Source organism: Corvus moneduloides, chromosome 16 (genome assembly GCF_009650955.1).
Source record: "Corvus moneduloides isolate bCorMon1 chromosome 16, bCorMon1.pri, whole genome shotgun sequence".
Taxonomy (NCBI): Eukaryota; Metazoa; Chordata; class Aves; order Passeriformes; family Corvidae; genus Corvus; species Corvus moneduloides.
In genome coordinates, this window is record NC_045491.1 from 15,318,085 (window position 1) to 15,342,689 (window position 24,605).

The 24,605-nt window shown below is 44.0% G+C and overlaps 1 protein-coding gene across 5 annotated transcripts in view; it reads right to left on the minus strand.

Annotated features, from left to right (window-relative positions):
- Window positions 1-24,605, minus strand: part of CREBBP (CREB binding protein) — a 96,204-nt gene that overhangs the window by 46,582 nt on the left and 25,017 nt on the right. For all 5 annotated transcript variants that reach the window (XM_032126409.1, XM_032126412.1, XM_032126407.1 and 2 more), the window contains 3 exons: window positions 10,679-10,855; window positions 824-1,073; window positions 99-212 (listed from right to left, as the gene is read on the minus strand). In XM_032126409.1, the coding sequence (XP_031982300.1) occupies window positions 99-212; window positions 824-1,073; window positions 10,679-10,855 (541 nt within the window). The remainder of the gene's footprint in view (window positions 1-98; window positions 213-823; window positions 1,074-10,678; window positions 10,856-24,605) is intronic.

Consider the following 24,605-nt stretch of genomic DNA (forward strand, 5'->3'; position numbering starts at 1 on the left):
TTTGTTGGGATACTGTCAAGAGATTATTCCTCCACTGCACACGTGATCAACTTTGGTTTAACAGTTTTACTGGTGCCAGCAGTAAGAGAAGTACTTACGTTGTTGGTTTCTTTTGTCACTGGCATTTTTCAGAGGAAGGCACACGGGACAGTCGTGCCGAGTACAATTCTTCCAGTGGGAGATGATTTGTCTCGAAGATGCACAATGAGCAACTGCAGCAAGGGAAAGCAAGAGTTAAGAGTCACTCCTTGGTTAATTGGTTTTGAATTATTTCATTTTTTAGAGTAACTCTACTCTTTCTCTTTCACAAGCAATACTAAAACCGCAAACAACTAATTTTTTTTGTGGTCTACCAGCAACTGAAGGAAATCAGTACTAAAATTTAAGACAAAGACATGGTGGACACTACACCCTCCTTATACAACAGAGATGAAAAGGATGCCTGCAAGGCTACACTGACACCTTCCTACCTCCAAAAGGCAAATATTGCAATACTGTACATACAACTAAATACAATTAAAATGTTTTGTGATCCCAGTGCAAATGAAGGAAACTAGTACTAAAATTTAAGACAAAGACATGGTGGATATCACACTCAATATAACAGAGGAGATGAAGAAGATGCTCGCAAGGCTACACTGGCACCATCCTCCTTGAGGAGGGCAAATATTGCACTCTGTTTTCTGAACTGGAAACTGCAGAGAGATGAGAGCTGGGAGCAGTTTAACCACAGAGCCAGTTCTGGCACTGCCTTGCGCCAGGCACAGGGACCCTCTGGACGAGAAGAGAAAGGCTGGGGACAGAGAGAGCAGAGAGGCCTCACCTTGGCAGGCCTTGCCAGCCTGGCAGTGCGTCATGTGGTTGAGGACGTTCTTCATGGTGCGGCAGTGCGGGAGGGCGCAGGCGCGCACCTCGCCGTTGGCCTGCTCGCGCCGCTGACACTTGTGAGCGTGGAGCAGCAAAACCAGCTGCTGCTGGATCAGTTTGCGCTTCTCGGGGTCTGCTGTGGGCCCAGTGGCCATGGCCTGCGTCGGGACGATTCCCACTTGCTGGACCTGGGTTTGCATCTGGGACTGAGAGAAAAGCGGAGAGTTCAGCATTGTGCCTGTGAGCCGCAGCTCTGATCTTAATCTTGTACAACGATTTGAGTATCACAAAACTGTTCACTGAGCTGCAAGGGTTATTGCACCACTCCCTGCAGCATTCTCAAACATTTCTAAAGCTGGAGCAACGTGAATGTATTGAAAGGTTCCTCTGTTAAAACACTTACACAAACAGGAGTTTAAATAACGAGCCATTCAAAATACTGTTTATTAGAGAGACCGTAATTCCAACAGCAACGAGCTCTTACTGCTCTTACACCTCTTACTCAGAGTGGAATTCTTTAAGATCCCTTCCAAAGCACACCAATCTATGATTCTATGAATTCCAGCTTGTTTAGTGCTACAATTTCATAATATAGGTTATATTTTCATATTATAGGTTTTATACACTTCAATCCCAGTTTCTTGTCCCTAACAAAAAGAGAAGTCCAATGGGAGAAGACAATCAAAATTCTATGACTGTCTCCATGCATTACAGCAACAGGTGGAGCTGATTTTCCAAGCCTAAGTTAGTCCTTTGTCTCTCCAAGTGATATTCCTTCCGCACAGAAAATTCCCAGGGCAAGTTGTATATAGTTTTCTCCTAGTAAGGGTCACCTAAATCTGGGTTGCATTATGGCTACTGAAGAGAACGAGAGTTACCACAGGGTGACACTGGGTTGTATTAGGTTTAAAATCCAATGGTTTACTTCCAGCACCCATTCTTTAGGGACAAACTTCTGCACCAAGGCCTGAGCTCTGCCTGACAGCTGCAAACCCACAGAGATCTTCAGTCTAGGGCACAGCTCTTAACAGTGCAGAAGAGAAACAGCCTCTTTAACATGTCAATTATTCAGCACAGATTAAGTAGCTTTTCTACCTTCCCAGACAAATGTAGAAACCTGATGTTCAAAATTAAACATATCCACAGCTTGCAATGAGTCCCCTAGCAGGAACAGATATGGGACTGAAAAAGTGCTGAAATCCGTATGATTTGCAGCCTAAATTAGTCTCATGGGCAAAGAAGCAACTGTCCCAAGAATCACTTTGATTATGCACTGTGAAAACAGGTTACCACAGGAAAGCTCACCAAATTCCAAGCTACCTAAGGAAAAGGAGCCCTTAAAACCACTTATGAATAGAATATAGGAATATTAGGATTATACTGGGGAGGTAACAGAAGAAATAGTTCAATGCTGTCTGCAGAACTACTGACCAAATCCTGCACACCACATTTAAAGAAAATCAGGTTTAAGTGACAGCATAAACCATTTGTAGCCCACTCTACTTCTGACCTTTGAGAAGGATTCCCCAGCAAATTCCATAGCCCACAAAACCCTAATTTTCTTAGACCAACAAAAGGTTCCCTACACTAGTTCTCCCTATTTCAGCAGCAAGCTTTGTCCCTGCACATCAGGTTTTGGAGCTTGCTTTTCTTCTAGGGAATGAAGCATACAAGATCAAGTAGAAAACACCATGTCTGGTATTTGATGGAGGAAGTGGGGACTCTGCCACTTGATAATGATTATAGTAAGTCTTAGACAAAGAGGAACTGCTGAATCTGTTTGTCTTGGGCTTTCAAGAGAAAGAACAATAAAAGGAATAAGTGGGTGAATGAAGGAAACCCATGAACATCCGCTGCCAGTGCATGCAGCTGAAATTCAGTCTTCCATTTCTCCTGTGAACAAATCCACAGAGCAGAGAGGTTTTGCTGAAACAATTCTTGGGTCACAAATAGGAAACAATTAGTTCAGCTAATCTGCAGAAAAATACAGGGATCATGCCAAAGAAAATCTTGTTGGAAGCGATGCTTTCATCCCAGTCAAAGAATTGTTTCCCAAGCCAAGTCCTCCTTTTGTTACTACCCTTCCAGTTAACAGACACAACTGCAGCTGTATCAGCACAGATGCCCTGACCCAAAAGGGTTTCTTGAAGACTGAGTAACAAAAAAGCAGAACTGCAGAGTATCAGTGGTTTGAAGAACAAAGCAGCCTCAGTCCAGATCAGTGTGTCTGCAGGTAGGCACAAAACCCCTCAGAATATAAGGCTGCTTGTTGCTTCACCTGACTGTTTGACAGTGTTCTTGCTGAAACAGGAAGATCAGGCACTTCTGGACCCACAATTAAAATAAATCATTCAGTGGTCAGATAAACAAGGCAAAAAAGAGTTTTGCTTCTCTTGCCACTTGCTCCACCATGAACAGAGCAAACAGATCAGGGGTTGGAAATCTGCTAAAACCTCTAACAGAGATGGGAATGTCAATAATCGATTTTCTAGAAACTGAGTTATACACACTTCTATGGGGTAAGGCAGCTATTAATACCCTTTAAAATTATGGAAAGTCATTTACAGAGGAAGATGGTTCTGCCCTGTCCCTATCCTGAAGGGCAAAAGCTTCCTGCATGTCTGGGGAGCACAGATGCACAAGTATCTTGTCGTCATGGACTTGGATGGACTCAAAGTTCCCTGGCAGTTTTACTTTACTGAGGTGACCAGCAATCCTCTATGTTTTTATGTACTTATATTCAAAAACACTCAACATTGTCAAGATGGAACATTATGTACCTTTTCTCATAAAAATAGGCAGCAATCTCAGCAGCAGTGGCAGTCTTACAGCAGGTAAACAATGCAATACAGAACTCTGCCTCAGCTCCGCTCTACAGAGCATTATGTTTTTAAAATACTTTTCTTCTTCTGTAATTTCTGTTTATTTCCATGCTTTTTCCTTCTCCCTGATAGAAGAATGTGACTTTCACTGTATGAGGACAAATCCTGTGTTTAAAAAGAGCTTTTTAGTTCTTTAAGAGAGGTTTGTAATCAACAGCAGATCTTAGCGAGGTTATTAAGAATCCACTGCCACAAATCCCACACATTGGTACATTAAGGTGAAACACCCCCAAACCCCTTCAGTTCCCTTCCAACCACAGGCCTAAAGTGTGATCCTGAGGGTCCCTTCCAGAGAAGCAATAGCAGGCATAAAGTGGATATACACATGAACTGTAAATCTCAAAGAACTTCTAATGAGCAACATTTCTATCTGAATTAAGTGTTCATAGTGTGGTCAACTCCAATAATGAGTATCCCAATCCAAAAGATTCAAAGAAGTCCTTCCTGCCCACAGGATTTGCAGCAATGCTCTAATAAGTGCTGAACCAGCTCTGAACAACCCAGGGAGTATCATTCTGTCCCAAAACTGAAGGAGAGCTCAAGCAGCAGCTATTGGGTGGCATCAAGGCTAAAGGCATTCCCCAGTGCAGTCACTCGATGACCAGAGCTTCACTGGGAAAGTGACACAGAACCAGTTTACACCTCTTGCAATTCACGTGGATGGTGGTTTCCCTGGTTCCACCAGTTACTCTCAACAGGCATGGAATGAGCAGCCTGGTCCTATCCAAACAGGAAGGATCCTTCTGACACCAGGAACACCAGGGTCAGCTTTGGCCCCAGAGGCTGGAAGCTTACACATGCACAAAGGGGCTGAGATGAGCACTACAAGCAAAATCATTTGCATTTGTGCCCCAAAACCCTGCAGTGCTGCATTTCCTCACCCAAGGAGCAGGAAGAATCAGGATCTGAGTCTGAATGGTGGGCAGAAGACTCCACAGGATAGGAAAAAAGGCTTCCTGAACTGGACACAGCCTCAGAAGGCCGTCCTGCTGTCTGGCGGGAGATGAGTGATGTCAGCCTATAGCACCAACCTGAGCACAGGCAGTGCTCTAGAAAATGAGAAGAGGTAGGGAGATATTCAGCTCCTGAACACAAAGCCAACATAATCACAGAATTACAGAACCATTTAGGCTGGAAGAGCCCTCTGAGATCATCAAGTCCAACCTGTGCCCGATCCCCACCTTGTCACCCAGCCCAGAGCACTGAGTGCCACATCCAGGTTTTCCTTGGATACCTCCAGGGATGGGGACTCCAACACCTCCCTGGGCAGCCGATTCCAATGCCTGACAACCCTTTCTGGGAAGAAATCCTTCCTGATGTCCAACCAAAACCTCCCCTGGAGCAGCTTGAGGCTGTGGTCTTAACATGAAGAATGTGTTTAGAGCTCAAGATTTATTTCAAAGCTTTGCCACTGACATGGATAAAGGCAGTTTTCATGTCAAGGGTAAACAGGAATATTTTCAACTTCCCACCTCTACCCCTGAGGCTGGCTTTGGTGAATGAACCTGCAAGCCCATGACAACCTCAAAGGTGAGAAGACTCCCATAGTCAGGCCACAGAAAGAACCTGAACAGTTGGTCAGTGCACATAGCTTTTAATTGCTAAAGGAATTTTATTTTAAAACCAGCAAAGGTCTCAATCACATGCCATTGAGCCTGCTAGGCATCAAGGCTGGATCAGCATCTTTCTTAAGAATACACTTGTGGAGTTTTATTTCCTCATCTTTCCGATTTGAAGGACCAGCAAATGCCAAGAAAACGTACACTGAAGAAGTGTTTCAAAGTAGAAAAAAATGACAAAATACAGGAAGGTGTAGACAGATTCCAGCTCTCACATATGGAAAATTACCTGAGCAAAATATTGAGGGGGTTATATACCATACATAAACCTCAGTATTTTAGTGGGGGACAAACTAAACTGAGGAATGAGGAACATTAAAAACCCCAAATAACAAACCCCAAATAGAAAAAAGGATAAAGCACAAATGAGAAGTTTGTAAGGGAAGGAAAGCCATGCTGTCGGAGTGCTGGCTATGGAGCACCTCAGCTGCTGGAATAGAGTAGGACACAGCAATGGATATTCTCCACCACTTATATTTGCATATAGGGGATGGGAGAGTGGAACACAGGCCAGAGTACCGGGAAAAGATTAATTCCTCTTTGTCAGCTTTTGCCAGCCTGGCACTGTATTTACAGATGATGCAAAAGCTAAAATATTCCATCATTCAAAGCAATCCACGTCCCCAGGATGAACTCCTGCACTAAGACAAGACAGAGATGCTCTGCTCCCAACAAAACAATGTCCTTTCCCTGGCACTGAATACTATCTGTTGGATTTGTTTCCAGGTCATTAAGATCTTCTCCTTTAGACCATGGCTAAGGAGAGCCTTTTGCCAGCTGTTCACTGCTGTAAATCAGGAGGGATTTTCCTGAGGAAGGGAAAGAGTGAGCTTCCCTGTGAATGAGAAACTGAATTTCAGAGTGGAGGTCAGGGCAGGCACAGTCAAGGTGAGCACAGCTGACAACAAGCCCAGCAGAGACTGGGAGAGTGCTGAAGAGAGCAGCAAGCAGACACTCAGCATGCTGCCAGTGCAACAGTCACAGACCTTTCCACAGGGAAAGAGGAGAGTGGCTGTGCTGCAAGAGAGGAAAAAAATCACAGAAAGGGTCAGAAAACAGGCCTTCCTCCCTGGAAGGGCACAAGAGTTAAGTGATTCTCCATAAAGCCTTTTCTTTCTGGTCTCTAGAATAAAATACCCGTTGTCTATTTTAAGTAGCTACAGTTCTACTTGCTCTAATTAAACCTGGCCTCCCAGTTTAAAAGCTTTCTTCCTCTCCCTCTGAGGTCTGCAGCAAGGCACACCTGAGACATCTTCACCCCCCAGTTACTTCTTCTGTCTTCTGATCAAAATCTGTTATTACATAAGTCCATAGGACATACAAAGAAACTAAGAAGAACACAACAGAGAGCTCCTGATGCAGTTTAGCAAGAGATGAGGGGGGAAAAAAAAGCACAAGATATGTGCTGCTCCAATTCTAAGTCCAGAATTTAGGAAAAACTATTTCCTTCGCTTCCAAAAAGCAATATTCTCTCAACTCCATCTGCTGGTCATAGGGATAACTGTGAAACCATGCTGGTGTCTGGAAGCCAAGTTTGCCCCATTGTGCTCCTAACCCATGCAGAAATACCAGATTTACTGGTATGTCCACGAAGGAACCATCCACCGCCACCCTTGGAACAGGCAGCACTGTAGGGACTGCAAAGCTTCAGTGAGCTTGATGGAAAAGCCTCACAGAGTTCCCCCCACAACAGCTCCTCCCAGAGCCTGTGCACTCCAAAACTAGAGAGTGCTGGCTCCCAAACTGGCTGCACACCACGCTGAGAGCCCGAGAGCAGAGCATGGCTCACTTCCACAGCCCAGGGATTTTGCATGATCTCACTGCAGCGCAGCATTGCCACTCCTGCATCAGAACCATCTCAGCAGCACTGAAGCTCAGTAATGTGTCACCAAAACTTCCAACAACATCGGAAGCAGTATTTTTCTTTTGGAAACAAGCCTTTCACTCAAGTTTTCAGGCTGCCCATTCCGTAAAGGGAACTGATTCTGCAGTAGCCCCACAAAGCAAGAGCTGATACGCTGTTTGGATCACCATTAAAACAAAACCAACCGAACAAAATCAATCCATCCTGCTGGCACTGAAAATTAATACCTTAATGCTGACCTCTTAATCATTTTAATACCATAAGGTTTGTTCTTCTTTTCTAATTAAAGAGATTAATCCAAATGTGCTTCTCAGGGTGTAGTGTAAGGTCATGCCTGGAACATGGGCTGCAGTGAACTAACACTTCAGAGACCCACTTTACTGGGCAGGCAGGGAGGAGGGGAGAGTGTTGTTCTCAGGAGAGTGGTAGCTTGAATTTGGATCAAAAATCCAAACCCACAGCTGCAGCACATTTGTCCTGGCTGCCAGGGTTATGCCTGGCAGTGGGAAAACTCTTGGTTACTGCTGAAGACAGGGGTGACACACAGTAATGATTAGAATTATGTGGGTTAAGAAACTTAATCATCTTTTACTTTTGCAGCACACATGTAAGGTGTAAGGCTAAAGACTGAAAGGACTATTTAAAAATATTTTGATTTTCAGAACTTAGGGGTCCTCAGACAATGGCTGCACCTTTCTACTTCCTCTTCTCGTGTTTAAATACCCTTTGTGGTAACCACAGTGTTCAGTGCCATGCTGCAATTTGGTTTCCTGCCTCAGACAGGCCACATACCACCAGTGTTCTCATTCACGTGGGTTTGTCTCTCACATGGAATAGTACTTTGGGGGCCCTTTAAGATAAGGAGAGTATAGAGGGCTGGTTTAGCAAGATATGTGGTTGCAATCATCCCACAAAGGACCCCAATGGTTTCTTTTTGTTGCTTTTTTTTTTTTTTAATATGCAGTTGTCTTGCGCTTGCTGTAGTGGATGGAGTCTAAACTGATCCTCGTCATGTTCATTTTTCATCGATGTTAACATAACACAATACCCTTTTCCACATCACTGCTGCCTCCCTCAGGGAACAGGACAGGCTGTGTCTCCAGGCCAAACACATTAAATAAACCATCATCTCCAGGGACCTAAAGCATCCCAGGACATAGAAATGACAACGGGATTGCAGCAAGAATGCACGGCAGGATTGCTCAAACACTGCAGCTCTGCTCTGGGGACCTGCCTCTGTCACAAGCTGCTTTTCAACAAGAGCCATTTGGGTCACATTTTGGTTGACCAATGTGAGTGACAGATGTCACTTAGATGTGTGCTTCTGTAACTCATGGAACTGCTGTGGATGTTATTTTACCCTTAGGTAATGCCTTAACCTATGAAATAAGGTTTCGGCAAGCCAGAGCCTACAAACCTCAAGTCCTGAGTGAGCAAATTCTGCCAGTCTTACTCTTTCCTTGTGCCTCTATGCTTAAAACTGGGGCAACATCTTTATCTCAGAGAGGTGCTGTAAAAATGAACTAATCCAAAGTATATGCCTGCTCCAGTGTTGGCTGCCACAGGAAAGAGCATTTGGAAATGACCAAGTGAGATATATTACAACATACAGCCAGCAATGCCCACAGCTACACACCAAGCTGCAAAAAATAGAACTAAATGTTGACTGTGTGCTCTTTCCAAGGGCTCTGTTCATATTGTTCACTGAATAAAGCAAAGTCCCTGTGGAAGGAATAGCATATGGCCATGGATGTGCTATTACCAAATAATTACACTGCCTTACCCACTGCTGCCAAATAAAGGTTAAATTTTAACAAGTGTGACATTTCTTTTTAAATTCTTGGCTTTGCAATAAAAATGCTTAGATGGAAACTTCAGTTTTTGAAGTCACCCCCCTGTCAGGAGCACCATGCCTCTGACCCTCACGTGAGCTGAGACCTTTGGGCTCAACAGTACTAATGTCTGTTGGCTGAAACGGCCATTACTCTCTGTACTGGTGTGAGGGAAAAGAAGATATACTGGACATGCAAAGCTTTTGACACCTGAGCAACAAAGACAGACAGTTCTGAGTGTTCTCTCAGTTGGTATTTTTGACATTTTAAAACCGCAATTGATAGTACTAGGAAAGTTTCCCTTACTTTCCTCTGTCTTTTGGACAAGATGGGAGAAAGAAAACAGTTTTTGATTTTATTTCTCTCCCATCGTGTGACAAGCCTTGATTGCAAATGCCTTTTTTATTCCACCTGAATATTGACCACTACATCCTATACTAGGTAAGTTAGTATAATAAGATTTAGACTTTCCCAAACCTCACTTTTAAACGAGCACAAAATTAGGCTTCAAGATCACCCAGTCCCTGAGATGAATACAGCATTCTGGAGAGACCTGCAGGTTTCTCTGCAGCATCAGGACAATAACTCACTTGCTTTACACCGGATCCAAACACTAAATAAACACAATTAGAGTAATCATGCAGAAAATTGTCTTTTACAAATATTCTGCATGAGTGCAAGTGGTGTTCTGAACGTGGTCTTAATATGTTCACAGGCTCCTTTCCATAATCATAAACAATAAATGACAGATGATATTAAAGAAAGATTTCACAGTGTTACTAGAGGAAAATCAGGAAGTGGTCCTCTAAAATCAGAAGAAAAAAAGAAGTTTTTGCATCCTCCTGCCTCTCATACAGAGCCTATTAGTGACAGGCAGGTAGCAAACTCAGTGATGGAAGAGCAAGCATTGGTTGTGCCAAAAAATAGCTGGTTTTTGATTTAAATTAAAAAATAAGCAATTTGCATCTTATGGAAGGTCTTACAAGTTTCTATAGTAACTGCTATCATGTGTAAGAATATAAAATGCAACAAGCTGGAGTTTCCATAGAAACAACACAAGCAGTTTGATTAATACACAACATCCTGAGACAAATGGGAATATTTAATTTCACTTTATAAAGAAAACTCTGGTAAGCATGATACTATAAACTTGTAAGGTATCCTAATAAGAACTGTTCTCATAAGCTTAGGACATGCAAGTCATGCACAGTATAAAGTGAGAAGCATGTGGGGTGTTTACCACATCAGATTCAAAGGATACGAGGTACTATTTAGTTTAAGAAAGGTGATGATGTACCTAACAAATTCTAATTGACACACAGGACTTAAAGAAGACATTCTTCTCTGGTTTGAAACCAAATGTACCAGGCAAAATGAAAGGATGCAATGCAGTTTTTGTAACTGTGATTCTTTACAAAGTACGATCACTGCATAAAAATGTACATGGGTTTTACATACACACTGCAGAGTGGAAGTGAGGAACCACGGGGCAACTCTGATGCTTAAATGACCGTGGAGAAGTAATTTGATAGCGTTGCAGAAGCTGGATCACCCAAGAATTTAGAAAGCACTAGGAAGAGGTAAAGAATGCTGGAAGCAGCAGGTCCAACTCACCATGTTTGGCACACTGGTGACGGGAGTACTCTTGATGTCGGCAGGGAAGGGAGACAGACTATTGGCCATGCCTGGCTTGTTCGGCAACTGAGGATTCACTCCTGCAGCTCCCATCTGCTGCCCTCCAGTTTGACTGAAAGGCTGCCCAAAGGGACTAGTGTTACCTGTCATTCCCATCTGGAAAAGAATGAATGAATGAAATGATTAGAATTTTCGTGATTCCAAAGGGAGATAAAAAAACCCCCACATATGTCAAATATCCTGTCTTTGCATTCACAGAGACCGAATTCCAGTTTAAGCTTCTCAATATTAAATTCTCAGTATTAAATTCATAATTTCACAACTTTTACCAAGTTAAAATACATTCTAAAAAGATGTTTTACAAATATATACAGCTCTGTGGGGCTGAAGTCTTGCAATTCAACTTACAAAATCAAAGGAAAACACAAGATTATCTTTCCCAATGACAGAAATTACTTTTTCCAACACTACAGGAACTTTGGGAGACCAAACAAACTTCAAAACCTGTGACACTTTGTGCATTGTGAGCACAAAGCATGACTTTGTGCACAAACAGATGGAAAGGGAGGGGAATATATAAAGGCATCGAGCAAACGGTTATCAACTTGTGTTTTGGTACTTGAGGAGAAGTGTCTGAGCAAAAAGATGTCTAAGACTGACAACCTTGAGAAATGACACCCTGAGAACTCCCCAAGACTAGAAAACAGAAACACAACTCCCCTTGAATGACTGGAGAGAACACTGTACATCCAAAGAGCCACTTGGCCTGCAGGAGTCTCCCCCATGGTGAAATCTCCATTACTGGAACCACAGAATCACTGATGTTGGAAAAGACCTCCAAGACCATGGAGTCCAACCTGGGACCTATCACCACCTTGTCACCCAGCCCAGAGCACTGAGTGCCACATCCAGGCTTTCCTTGAACACCTCCAAGGACGGGGATTCCACCACCTCCCTGGGCAGCCGATTCCAATGCCTGACCACTCTTTCTGGGAAGAAATTCCTCCTGATGTCCAACCTGACCCTCCCCTGGCACAGCTTGAGGCCATTCCCTCTCATCTGTCCCTTGTTCCCTGGGAGCAGAGCCTGACCCCCACCTGAGTCCACCCTCCTGTCAGGGAGTTGCAGAGAGTGAGATCCCCCCGAGGCTTCTCTTCTCCAGGCTGAGCCCCCCAAGTTCCCCTCAGTCCCTCCCACAGGAGATACTCAACAGATGGCATTTGTTCACCCCCCTGCCTCACACTGGGAGGATTTCTAGGTGACTTTATGACCTGGTCCTAAATATGAATCCAACCACTGAGCAAAGTCTTTATTTGAAATAGTAAATCCTATTTTCCTCTTCCCTTTACCTCTCCAGTCTTTTCTTCCTCAAAACAGTGGTCTTCTACAGTCCTGGTCTCTTCCCTTCCCTTGCCAGCAGGGATTCAGAAGGACTATTCCCATTGCTGGAAGAAGGGCTGTTCACACCAGTTTATCACTGGAACAGTCTCATAATAAGGGGTTACTCAGGGGTTGCTTTTTATGCTTACAGGAATCGGGCTGAATGAGCAGTTGAGGGAGCACCACTTATGAGCAATAAATTACACTGGGGCAGAGTCCAAAAACCACAATTTGACTGGGCCTTGTCTTCTTTGTCCCTGTACTTTGTACCCCCTGGTTTCAAACAGCTGGCCCTGCCACTCTCCAAGCAGCTTTATGTTAGGAAATGCTCCCTTTCCCTGCATCCTGCCCAGTGACTGTTGCCAGATTTGGGCCTTTCTTCACTGTACAAGACGTTCTATCTTTACACATTAAAAAAATCCCAAAAGCTGTTACTTTGCAAATATATGAGGTTATCAAATATGTGCTGTGTCCCAGAGTAAAGCTGAATAATTCAAATAGCAAGCAAGACCAAAAATTAGCATCTAAAGTTTAGTCCCAAGACTGCCTTTAAAGAGAAGTGGTGTTAGCTACTATCACATTGCACAAATATAAAGAATTTCATTTTCTGTACTTCTGTGTTTGTTTTGCAGACTGCATGTTCAGAGAAATTAGTTTAATTGTTATTTATTATACCACAGATTTTGGCAGCTTTCTCTGAAGAATTAATAACAAAGTATTTAATAAAATTACACACTCAACCCGTTATTTCAGACAAGGTATGAAAAAGTGTCATCTGATAATGACAGCTGTTCATTAATGCTATGGGGGTCTATCAGATCAACAGTGAAGAAAATTTCTGAAACTACAAGTGAGATTCTGAGAAAACTTAGGAGAACTATTGAAACCTTTCAGAAGCCAGAAATAGGAATATTAACTCTGGGGCTGTTACTCAGTTTCCTCATGTCTAATTCCCAACTACAAACTTCGTTTTTGGAAGGACTTTGCCTTTCCAGTCCTCTTTGAACTTGCTTGAAAGTTTGGAGGAGTTTTTTGAATACTGACTACTCTGGCAACCACCACTACACTACAACTTCCTGCAAGCCCTTACAGTCACCACCACCACTGGGAGAGCCATGGGGAGCCCAAACTGGGAGACAGGAATGCTGCTTGAACAGGAATCTCTTTCCATGGCTTCCATGGGCCCTCCAACCTGCAGAACACAGTGCAAGCAGAGCCCTCCCTGGACCTGGCAGCTCACGGATAGAGAAGACTCAGGCACCAGGGAGGAGATGGAAAAGGCTCAGTGCAGGCAATGAATGCCCAACATGGATGTGCTGAGCTTGGAAGCCTGGTGTTAAAAGCTTCTGGCAGAATCGTACACAATTGAATTTTCAAAGAGCAGAAGAGAGATTTTCTTTAAGCAGTGAGAATGCTGAGCAAATTTTACCTCAAATTTAAGTTCTTGCACCAAAAGAAACAGAGAGGTGTCTCCCATCTCATTATCAGGAAATATTATTGTCTTTTTATTAAAGGAAAAATGTTTAAAAATAGATTTTTAGAAAAAATATTAGAAATATTTTAGTCTCAAAAGACAGTTTCAAGTTTGTTAAAAGTCTAAACCACTAGAACATCCCCAAAGCACCGAGGCTCTGCAATCCTGTCAGGTACCACCCCATGGTTGTTTTATCTTATTTTAACATTTCCTTTTCAATAGATCTTGTTATTAAGCAGATCACAACTATGTACAACAACAAAGCAACCTTTCAAATCTTCCAAACTGAGTGCTTAATAAGATGAGGATAATTTGCCCTACTCTCGGTGGTCATTAAGTAATAAATACTCGATTGAAATTTTAAGAAATGCTTTGCTGTTCTTTGAAAGCCATCTGGAAGCAGAGTAGCTTCCATTTGAAACCTTGTATTTTGGTAAACCTGCTCTCTGCCACATTGTATTTCAGTGTCCAAAGCTGCGCTTTCATAAGGGAAAGGCACCTAAAGGTAAAGCATTACACCAGTCTGTAACTTTCAAAAAATAGCATCGTTTGATAACATTGTAAAACATTAGACCTGTCTTTTAACCTACACTTCATTTTAGTAAATAACTGCCAACGAAACATAAAGGCTTTTTTTAAAGTTCATCTTTAAAAAAAAAAATAGTCTGAGTAAGTGGAAAGACCTTTTTTAGGTGGCAATCCCTAAAGTAAATATGGAGACAAAAATTAGGACGGACCATCCACAACATGAGTTTACTAAAATTGATAGATGCTTGCGGTTTCAGGGGGGTTTAACTCAGTTTTTCCTGGGAAGAATTCAAATTAACAGGACTGTGATTTCCAGAGACTAAAAGTGCACAATACAATGTGAGACCTGCTCGAACAAACTCTTATCTATTTTTAACAGTTTCCAACCAAGTCTGGGATCAGCGAGGAGTTTCAGTGGCAGAACAACCTGCTGACAAACAGCATTAAGATCCACAGCGTTCCAGAGCTATTACTGGTACCCTGAGGAGCAGCTCGGAATTGATTCCAAACACAGCCAGGTAGGGACTCCAGCAAAGCAAACCACTGTCAGCTCCTCCCTGGTGGGAAGGCAGCAAACAGGAGGTGGAAGGAAAGGAAGAATCAGGCAGATCCCTGCGTATCACACTCTGAAAGATGCCCGAGAGCGCGAGGCATAAACTGCAATTCCTGGTTAATTATCTGAACGCTGAGCTCAGTGACTTCTGTGGAACTTCAAACCATGGCTGACTGAAATCTCAAAAAACAACTGGTAAATATAGGCAGAAGATTGAGCCTACACATTGTAAAGACTTCATCCTGCTTGTTCATTCTGCAAATGGAAACCGGCAGCTGCAAGCAAAGGACTCGGAAGGCTCAAACACCCCAACTCCTGCCTCTGCTTCCAGGTTTTTTCCAGGCAGGTGAGGGAAGGGAGATACTCAGAAGACTTTTGCTTTTTGTATTTCTGAAACACAACTCTGATCCCAAAATAGGTAGTTCAGGGGAAGATTACCAGGTAATTAAAAGTCATTAAAGAAGATAAACCAGCAAGAACACTGGAGTCTACAACCTGGTAAGAATGGCCATTTTCATGGGGAACTCAGAGCCGTCACAAAGATTTGTATTTGGGTTAAACTTTGTTAAATTTACTTTCCTAAAAGGAAGGAAAGCAAAGGGCAATCCAGGGTGAGTTGTTTCTTTTCCACCTGCACGGAACAGGCATGTTCCACAGGGCTACTCCACCTTCCATCCATCCGGCGCATCTCCACTGCAACAAAAGCTGAAAGTTTCTCTCTGACAACCTGGGTTACGTTGTTCACTCCCATTTTGTTCTAAGCTCAAGATGTTCCCTACATGTTGCCTTTGCTCCTCTCCCTCATTTCATCTCCTTTCTCCTCCTGATGCAGCCACCATTTTCAGCAGCCCTCTTCCCTGCACTCCATCCCACGGTGGCTCCTTTCATCCCACCTCATCCTCTGCAACTCACGTCTTATACTTGTGTTTCTGTGCTACAATTTTGGGCAACTCTTGCTTCTTTCGCCCAGCTCTTTGTGGTCACAACTGCGTGAATTCTGATGGAGTAGAGCAGACTTGCCCAAGAAAGGTGTTGTTCTGTTCCACCAGCTGCAATGGGGGAGATAACAGGGTGTATCCCGAGTGCAAGTTAAGGCTAGAGGTGCCTCAAGAAGGAACACGATTAATGCAGGACACCACCTTAAACACATTATTTCTGCTCTAAAACAGTTTTCAGAAATATGATAATGACACTCTCCTTTAATGGAAAAGAGGCATTTAATTTAATAATTCTGCTATCCCAGGAAGACAAGTAGATTCTGTTCCCTTTTTTATCACTATGGCAACTCTCTAAGATACTGGAATGTATTACTGAGTGTGGATAGGAAATAGGGTATTTCACTCTACTCTCATAAGCCAAGGAATGTACAAACTTCCAAGCTGAAAACCCCCCACCAGCACTTAAAACCTTTGTTCAGCTGCCTTGGACTACAGGAGCCATCACACTGCAGCACTCTGAGCAGCAGCTGTGGGAGGTGCTTCTCCTGTTTTGCTTTTTAACTCTCTTAGGAGCAGAAAAGCAATTCCATTTCCTCTAGTTCCTGGAGTTTCATAGATGTTATAGAGGAAGCCCATGACCAAACCTACAAATCTCACCTGAGTGTGCAACTCAGGGGTGACATGACAGAAGTGAAGTTCACCAATCTAATCCTGAAGACACCTTTCACAGTAGACTGGATCTCCACACTGTGATGTTCCTTCTGCTTTTAAAGCTTTCTTTTTTCCCCCCCTTCTTCAGCACCACTGACACACCACAGTACTTCTTCTTCTAGCCCAGCATCAAGGAGGATAGGTTATACTCCCTCTTGTACACCAAGCGTTCAGGCTGTAAAAAAACTCTGCCCTTCCCTCCTCCTCTAAGTTTTTATCAACTGTCCCCTCACCTCCACCACCACAGCTCTCACTCCTGCAGTCCAGGGTACTCCATTATCACATTCCTCCGAGACTCCCAGGACATGCAACCAACAACAAGGCTGCAAACCCCTTTCCCTGTTACAAGCACATCATTTCCTACTCCCTTTTTTAGCTTCCTCTCCAACACACTGTCAGAAACCACACAACTGCATGCAGTTATGCTCCTTGCAACCCCTTTTCCTTTGGGAAATTCTGCTCTCCTCTGTTGCCCCAACCCACTTTTCACTCCAGGGTTTCCAAATTTAATAAAAGGTCTGGCCGGACAAACTGAGTTCAGTCTCAATTTTCCTGTGAGAGAGAAAGCACCTGCATTTGTAGGCATGTGCCAAGGAGCAGCACCCACCTCTGATAAAATTCCTGGGTTTGTATCTTATATCACCACTACCTACATAAAGTTAATGCCTTTTTTTTTTTTTTTTTAATTAGCTAGTCCAGACAGATTAGTCAAAAAAACCCCAAAAACTACCCAAACCAAAAACCCAAAGCAACAAACTTATCTCCAAGTTAAATGTTGATTTTAATTACATTTTGAAGCACTGACTGTACAAAAATGGAAGAAGGTTATTCTGGCCAAGTATTTAAAACCAAAACAATACCATCACATTTGGACTGAGCTGACAGCAGAAAAAGTACTGAAAGGTTGATATGAGAATCAAACAACTCAAAGCAGCATGGGCTCAGTGAAAAATAAGACTGGCTGAAGTAATCTGATTATGATCCAATCCTGTAAACTAAAAATAGTTATCATTAATATTCAATTCAGTATCTGCTGGATTTTTTGACTAGAAAACAGCCTGGAAAGAAAGGAAGCAAGCTAGACTAGCTTGGCCAGACTTTGAAAGCCATGAATCTGCAAAATGCTCGAAGAACAAACGTGAGGTCTCAATATGCCAACAGGAGGGATGAAAAGACAACTGGATATGGGGAAAGTGCCATCGTTATGTGTCTGGAGTGATGGGAATACTGCTGCAACAATGACCAACATGCTGTGGTAGTTCAAGAATGACAGGTAAAAATGACAGAATCCAGAGAGGTCTCAAGTAGGGCTCAAAGGACTAATGGGCATGGCCAAGGACAGGCTAATTGCAATCTAACAGCCTAATTTATTTAGCTTACTATTTAAGCTTATTCATTTGCTTATCTTATTAAGACAAGGACTGAAGTGCTTCTACAGTACTGGTTTTGGGAATAAAAAGGTGATAACACAAATATTTTCTATTTAGCAAAGACATATCAACAGATAGGAGCTGAAGCGCTGTAGCTTCAAAGCCAAAATTAGGAAAGAATGGAAGTGATTAATACCACTGAAATTGTTAAGATTATATTAATGTTTTATTTAAATAGTGTGTGTTTCTACTCATCAACAGGAATTAGTTCACAAAAAATCTTAAGGCCTCTAATCAGAGGTATCCTGTCTTTGTACCACTGTCATTTTCATATGCTTTAGTCTTTATAAAATGGAACCTTGTAATAAGAAACATAATTACAAATTCTCTTTTGCTTGTCCAGAGACAACACAGAAAGATGAGAAGAAAAAACTATCTCAGGAAGCAAAAATAATCTGAGACCTTGACTAGAGTCCATAAACCAGACCCAGGGACTAAACTCCAGGAAGGCAGGCGTGCAGAACAGAAGCCAAAAAATGAATCAAACTATTGCACCCTCCTTTGCACCCTAGGTCTGTGTTACTGAGCATGGCTGAGTGCAGCTCCAGGTGATGGCTGTGATGAGATCACAGACAGGATGGACTGCAGCACAGAATTCCATCCATTCCCTCAATCCTGCAGCAATTAAGTCGCCTCTTCAGACTGACATTGATTGCAGGATCACAAACCAGTTCTATTGTTAGTTAGGCATCCTCAGGAAACGGCACATCTCCTCCCACTCCCGAGGATCAATTTTTCTCTAATCACTTTGGAAATCACTGGTCAATTTGACCCATTTTTCTTAATAGCCTCACAGATAATTAAGTTCCCAAGATCGCTGAGCAGAGAGATGGACAGGTAGATGATGACACAGTCCCGGTTCTGGCCAGGACAGATTTATTTTTTGCAGTAGCTGTGAGAGGGCACGTCCAGGGCACAGAGGTTATTCTGTACCACTGCTGGGGGCAAAGGAAAGGGAGTCTCTTCCAGGGAGAAGGGGTGTTTCTGAGCATTTTGCATGTGAATCACTCACCTCTCCGTTTGTTTTCTTATCTCATAGCTGTTTCTTGTTCTTATCTCAACCCGTGATCTTTGCCTTTTGTGCCTCTCTCCTCTCTAGCCCACCGCAGGGGGAGGGGGTCACGGAGAGTCTCAGTGCGAGCACTAAACTGGGGAATACAATTCTTAAACCACAACAGCCTTATCTGGCACGCAGCGTGAGGCTCCAAGGGTTGAGATAACAACGGATCTGCCGAAGCGGGTTGGAAACAAATTTATCTGAGCATTTGCTGTTATTAGGTAGGGAGCCACTGGTCACAATGTTGCCTTGTCTGTTCATGGGGGTGTGGTACCCAACCTGCTTCCTTAAGCGCCCACCATGGTGCTCTTTTTCAGAGCAGCGAGAAGGAGCAGGATGGCTTTGTTGCTTGTCAGTTTATGACACGGTAACATCGAGAGCAATGAGGGTCATTTGGGATGAGCGTTCAGTGCTGCTCTCCTGACCGTACCTCGGCACTACCTTTGGGAATCCATTAATAATCGTACACAGTCTGTGGGGGGGAACAGGAGAGAATTCTTTTCCCCAGCTTTCCACCCCCGTTTCCTCCTTCAGGCCTGTTACAACAGTTTCTGAGGATTTTTAATTTTCCTTGGATGTTAAGTACACAATCCATGTGGCAGAAGTTTGCATGGAGCGTGCCATGGCCATGCGCCAACTCACTGGCGACGATGTCAATGAAATGAGAACAGGGCTTCAGGTGACTCCCCAACTCTGGCAATATGAAGATCATCTTTTTTCCTCCCCACCAACCTGTGAAAGGCTGTCCAAGACTGTGGACAGATTGGATCAAGCAAACTAGAAAGTAAAAGTCCCATGTGGACACCAGTATGGACCAGAATCTCTGCTACTGGGAGCAAGCTGACCCTGGCTTGACAGGGGACACACCACAAGGTAACCTCTGGTTTCACCTGCATGGCCACAGAGAGGACATGAAGAAGCGGGATGGAAAACCCACCTCTGCCCTAACAGCAAGAGCACTAGAGCTGAGAGGAAGAACAACCACTACAGGAAATTCTTCGAGGATAAATGCCACTCCAGTTTACTGTGGGCACATCCTCAGACAGAATAAAGGGCTGATGTTACTGCACATCCTCTTGAAGAGACCTCTGGTTCATATTTACAAGAATAGAGAAACAAGTACCATGATCTGAGCTAGAGGGGCCCTGCCTCCAGCCAGGTGGAGAAAGGGGACTACTGGATCTCTTGGACTGCAGGAATCCACGGCCTGGCACATCAGACCCACAAGAATATGAGGCTTTAGTTGACACCTATGCACAATGTGCCCTGATGCCATTGAGATCTGAGGGGCAGAATACATCTCTGTTTCTGAGGTGACAGGGGGATCCCAACAGCTGACTGTACTGAAAGCTGAAGTGATTGGGAATAAATGGCAAAACACTCCATTGTGACTGGCCCAGAGGTCCCAGGCATCCTTGGAACGGATCACCTCAGAAGAGGGTATTTCAAGGCCCCAAAAGGGAAACGCTGGGCTTTTAGAAGAGCTGCTATGAAGACAGAGGGAATTCGACAGCTGAATTCCTTGTCTGGTCTCTCAGAGGACCCTTCTGCCGTGAGACCGCTGAGGGCTGGAGAACAAGTACTGATCACTACCACAACAGTGCCCTGTTGGCAACATGGCACCAGCCAGGCCTGCAGGACCCCATCCATGGATGGGCCGTGGACTGGAGAGCTGGAGTGCCCAGCAAGACCTGCTCATCCTTTAACAGCCCTACATGACCGCTGTTAGTCCAATGGAAAGTGGAGACTGACAGTGCACTATCGTGGCCTGAATGGTCACAGCATTACTGAGAGCTGCTGTGCTGGACATGCCCCAGGGGCAGAAACACAGCTCCACTACTTGGCATGGACTGATCCAGACTGCACTGGAAAAGGGTGAGGCTACAGAACATTTGCACATTGATGACATCACTGTATGGGAGAACAGGGCAGAGGAAGTTTTTGATAAAGGGGAGAAGATAATCCAAATCCTCCTGAAGGCTGGTTTTGCCATAAAGCAAAGTAAGGTTAAAGGGCCTCACTGTAGGTTTTTGGAGGATGCATATCCTAGAGCACAGTCAGATTGTCAGCTCTCTCCATCTTGTGACGTGGAAGAAAAAGGATTTCAAGTGAGGCCCTGAACAACAACAAGCTTTGAACAGATCAAACAAGGGTTGCTCAAGCAGTAGAGCTGAGAGGAAGAACAACCACTGGGTCAGCCAGCCAAGACAGGACAGGATGTATAAAACATGCTCTACAGTCAGGGAGAATGGTCCTTCCTGGTGTGTCTGGTAAAAAGTAGTTGGGGAGACTTGAGGATGACCCCTGGGGTTCTGGAGTTGGGGATACAAAGGATCTGAGGTCTGTTACACCCAAACTGAAAAAGAGATCCTGGCAGCCTATGAAGAGGTTCAAGCTGCTTCCTAAGTGATTGGTGTCGAAGCACAGCTTCTCCTGGAACCCTGACTACCAGTGCTGGGCTGGATGTTCACAGGGAAAGTGCCTTTCACACATCATGCCATGTGAGCTCCTGATGCAGTTTGCAACCAGCCAACAGCACACCAGCCCTCCTGCCCTGGAAGACATCTAGGACTGCTAGAACCCACAGCCATAGACTAAATGAACTCAACAGACATCCTGGAGCGATGGCTACTGACTTCAGAAATTACACCTGTGCTTGTGGGTGTATATATATATAAATATAAATATAAATGCATGTACCTAGTTGGAAGGTGTAGGAATTGGACATGAGTACATGGTATAAAAGAAGGGGTAATGTTCTAGTTCCAGCCAGGACAGGGTTAATTTTTTGCAGTAGCCAAGAAGGGGCATGGCCAGGATACTGAGATCATTCTGTATCACCTCATACCATTGACAAAAGTAAAGGAGTCTCTTCCTGGTCCAGGTAAGCCAGCAGGAGGGAGGGAGGGGTGACTCTGCTCTGAGCATTTTGCATGTGAATCACTTGCCTCTCTCACACACTTTCGTTATTAATATTGCTGCTGTTACTCCTTCTTATCTCATTGCTTCTAGTAAATTGTTCGTATCTCAACCTGCGATCTCTGCCTTTTCTGCCTCCAGTTCTCATCTTCCATGCTTCTGCCTCCAATTCTCCTCTCCATCCTGCTGCAGGGAAAGGGAAAGGGGAGGCAGAGCAAGTGAGTAGCAGCACGGTTTGGAGAATCTCAGTGGGAGCACTAAACTCGGGAATACCACCCCTAAAACCACGACAGACATGCAGATTAACATCTCCATGAAGGAAGGCACAGAGACCTCTGCCATCACCCACCGCATTTAGCAGCAGACACACTACCCAGGGCTCTTGAGGAGCCACCACCATTGCCAGCGTTGTCCTGTCAGCACCTCAGAGATTATCTGAGGACACGGGAGGGAGCTGAAAGCTCGATAGGAAAGTTTAGAAGACCCCTGGGGTGGGGGTGATGTAAAGAACTGCAGCTTTGACAGTGGCAGTGCGAGGACACGCAGCCAGCATACTGGGTATGCTACTCTGATCTGTTATGACAATAGAAAAATAGGAAGGCCAGAACCACCTTTTTTTCTCACCAAACTCTTCCCACACCTCTGAATCTGACAAAACAGCTGTAGGAGGAAGTCACAAAGTCAGCCTTTTAGTGAGCCACCACTATCCCTATATTATTCTGGACTTAGTCTATGGTATAAAAGCTAAAAACCAATTTAAGTCCCAGATTAATAATTTAAATTATTTCAGAGAACAGAACATGCCTGTCATAATTAAAGATGAGAGAGAGCAGAGGCATCCTAGATTTGATCTGTTTTGATAAGAGGCCAGATCTTCACAAACTAACAGCAGTGTTGAAGAGTTGCATACGTAAGAGCTTGGCTGTTCAACAGTGTAAACTGCTCTAGTAAAACACATCTGCCACTCACTACTGCTTTCTTCTAAATCCCTGGATTTGCAAGGAAGGACGTTCTCCCTACTTCCTTCTGCTCTATCACTGACACAACCTCGTGTGATACAAAACGCTAAAGGCTGAGGAGACAGTAACTATTTCCACCTTTCAAGAGCTGCTGTGAACTCTGATGCCATTTTCTGAATGCCTGAGCTGGAACTTTAGGGTTACACTTCATCAATAGCCTTAGGCTGACAGAGCAGCTGTGCACGAACACCGGAACCCTTACAGAGCCACAGCTACTCAGCACCTCTCATGCTTCACCCAGAATCCCCACTTACACCACTGAGATGTTTGGGACACTTTTCCTCCCTCTCTCTCTCGTTTTTATTTTAGAAAATAGAGCAAGCTGGCACAAAATGGGAATTCTGCACTTCCCACTATGATTTACAGATCCAAGCAGTGTCCTTTGGATTCAGCATGAAGAGAATGACTGGGTACAGACCCAGTACCCTGCTCCTACCTCCAAGCAGTTGCTGTCCTAAGGCACTACAGGACAGGGATGACTCAGAACTTCCGGACATGCCATCCCAAGCACCCTTTACTTCCTTCTTTTATGGGCCTCACCAAAATCAGCCACTTCATACTCCATTATTAGATTAAGCCCTCAAATCCCTTGCCATCAAATTACCACACCTACCTCAAATCTGGGCTTTCAACACATGACTTGGTTAAAATGCTCAGCATTTTGTTCCCTCTTTCTCTCTTCCCATCCACTGAAATGTTTTTACAAGCAGCATGTCACCTTGCTTGGCTTAAATAATTTTAACTTTCTTCCTTTGAAGCTTTATTCTGTCTCAAGACAAGGAAATCAAACAGTTGGGCGTCTCAGATGTTCAGAAGTTATGAACTGAAGTCTACAAGGTACTGTGAATGAAGGAGTCAATCTGCTCCAGGTAATGGAAGACCTAAGAAATTCAGACTGACAGGCAATTCAGCTGCTTTTAATGCTGTTAGTGACAGTGAAGGAGGACTGGACTGCTTTCAGAATGCTTACTTCTGCTTCCCAGAGAGGCAGCACACAGAGACAGGGACCTGTGCCTTGCCATCTGCACCACTTCACCCCTGGATCCCAGGTGAGTAGAACACACACGAGCTCCAGAGCTGCTATGATCTGGCATCAGCCCCCTGGAGTTAATTCCTCCTCAGTCCCTGTGTGCTGCTGCCACAACTCCCAACAGTGCTTTGCTCACAGACTTGGTACCAAAGGGCAGCTTTTCAGCAGGCACAGGCTGAGGACTTCGCTCTTTGGACCCTTATCTCCCTCTGGAACGAGGCCCAAATCTCCAGCATGAAGTAAGGTCCACCTCACCGATTAGGGCTCCCGGTGAAGCGCGAAAGACAGGTCCATTAGGAATTCATGTTCATTTGTGGAGGGGAAAGACAGGCTTTCTTTACTACACTGGCATCATCTTGCATCTGTTTACTGACAAAAAAAAGTAAGTCTCTACTAATTGCTATTTCATCCTATAGTAATGTGTTCCAAAAGAAAGTCACCATGGCACTTGGAATGTATATGCCAGAGGGACAGATGGAGAGGCAAGGAAAAGATTAATCATTTTATGGCAGAAAGCCAGTGGTGTTACCAAAAAAAAGGAGAAAAAAAAAAGCGAATTCAGTCTCAGTGCAAGAATGGTGGCAATGATGGCATCTGAGACGAGGTGAGAGCGCTCACCTAAACCAACCTGCAGGTTTGGCAGTTTGACAAAACATTCAGTTAAAAATACTCACTTGTAAGTCAGTAACAAGAAAGCTTTAAAATGTAACATTTCAAGAATCAGTTTTGAGAATTAAATCATGATCTGGCCACCAGCGCTCAGAGGAAGCCAAGCTCCAAGTCTCCCATCTCTTAAAGCTAATTGCTATAACCAAGGCCTACCACAACAGATTCATGAAGCAATTACTGTCTTGTTCTTCAGCAGTA